We start from the raw sequence: 1,320 nt of genomic DNA on the forward strand, positions 1-1,320 counted from the left end.
TCCTCCTCGTCTTCCTCCTCGTCTTCCTCCTCGTCCTTGTCCTCCCGCACGCCCGCCGGGCCCCCGCCGCCGCCCCCGCCCATTCGGAACGGACACTCCTCCATCTCGACGCCCTCAAAGTCCATCTTGGGTGAGTCGTCCGGCATAGCTTGGCGCCCCCCCCCCGCCGCGAGGGTGACGAGGGCTCCTTTTGCTTTCCCCCGCTCTAGATGATTTTGAATCCAAGTTCAACTTCCACCCCATGGAGGACCTGCCGCCTCCTGAGGAGTATCGCCATTTCAACAAGGTCTACCCCAGCAAGAGTGGCAAGGGTAAGCGCGAGATGACCTTTATTTGTCCCACGCTGGGGGAAATCCGCAAATTCTCCAGTTGGATATGCGCATCGCACACTTGTTGTCATTTTCTCCATATTCATTTGTCGTTGTATGTTCATGGTGTCCATTTTAAAATGTGTGGATTTTTTTTTTTGTCCCTGGGGGGTTATGGTTTTTTTTTTTTCTGCCCCTCCCCCCCCCCAGGCATTTTGCGAGGAGCGCCCCCTGCTCCTCCAGTGGGAAGGTGAGCTCACCTCAAAAGCTTAGCACTTGAACTCGATCAGCCAGGCGTCTGGTCTGTTCTGGTGTGGTCGGGGGGATGAGGAGGTCCGCATGCGCACGCACGCACACACACACACACACACACAAAGCACCAGCCATGTGGACTTGAACAGAAGAGAAGACGCCTCATGAGACTTTTTGACTTTTGCATTTCTTTTCACATTTGAGGACCAAAAAAGAAAAAAAAAACTCCACAACTGCACATTCCCTCTTTGGACAGATTTACTACTACTAATTTTTGTTGTTCTTTCTTTTGTCGGGTGCCAGCATTGATCTTTAATGGGACACACCCACACATGATCGTGCATGAATGTGGGCTTTTACATTTTTAAAAAAAAATTTTTTTTTTTTGTTCAATCCCTTCTTGATTTTGTTGGGAGTCGCTCTAGGGTGCGCTTGAAACGAACGACCCCATCCATGTGCCAAAGGCGGGTGGAGCTTAATTGAAGCCCGTCCAAAAACAGTCAGTTGACGGATGTCTCATCTGCTTGTTGAGCTGCACTTTCCGAGCGGTGTTGGGGGCTCATTTTTGGGGGGATAGAGGAGGTTCGTTCCTGTTTTCAGGACCTGTCTTCTGCTCTTCTTAACGGTAGTGGAGGGAGAGGGGGGTGTGGGGGGGACTTGTAATCCTGTTTTCATGTTGCACATGGGCCAGCAGAGACGCGTGGCACCCGTTTTTTTTTTTTTTTTTAATTGCGGGACCCGGAAAAAATGCGTTTACTGG

General features: G+C 50.9%; 1 protein-coding gene across 1 annotated transcript in view; it reads left to right on the plus strand.

Annotated features, from left to right (window-relative positions):
* The window catches only part of wipf2a (WAS/WASL interacting protein family, member 2a), a 3,610-nt gene extending 2,522 nt beyond the window's left edge, over positions 1-1,088 (plus strand). The window contains exons 5-7 of the mRNA XM_019864487.1: positions 3-130; positions 210-311; positions 519-1,088. Coding sequence (XP_019720046.1) covers positions 3-130; positions 210-311; positions 519-562 — 274 coding nt within the window. The 3' untranslated portion in view covers positions 563-1,088. The remainder of the gene's footprint in view (positions 1-2; positions 131-209; positions 312-518) is intronic.
* The last annotated feature ends 232 nt before the right edge of the window (positions 1,089-1,320 follow it).

This window comes from Hippocampus comes, unplaced genomic scaffold (genome assembly GCF_001891065.2).
Source record: "Hippocampus comes isolate QL1 unplaced genomic scaffold, H_comes_QL1_v1.1 scaffold371, whole genome shotgun sequence".
NCBI classification, from domain to species: Eukaryota; Metazoa; Chordata; class Actinopteri; order Syngnathiformes; family Syngnathidae; genus Hippocampus; species Hippocampus comes.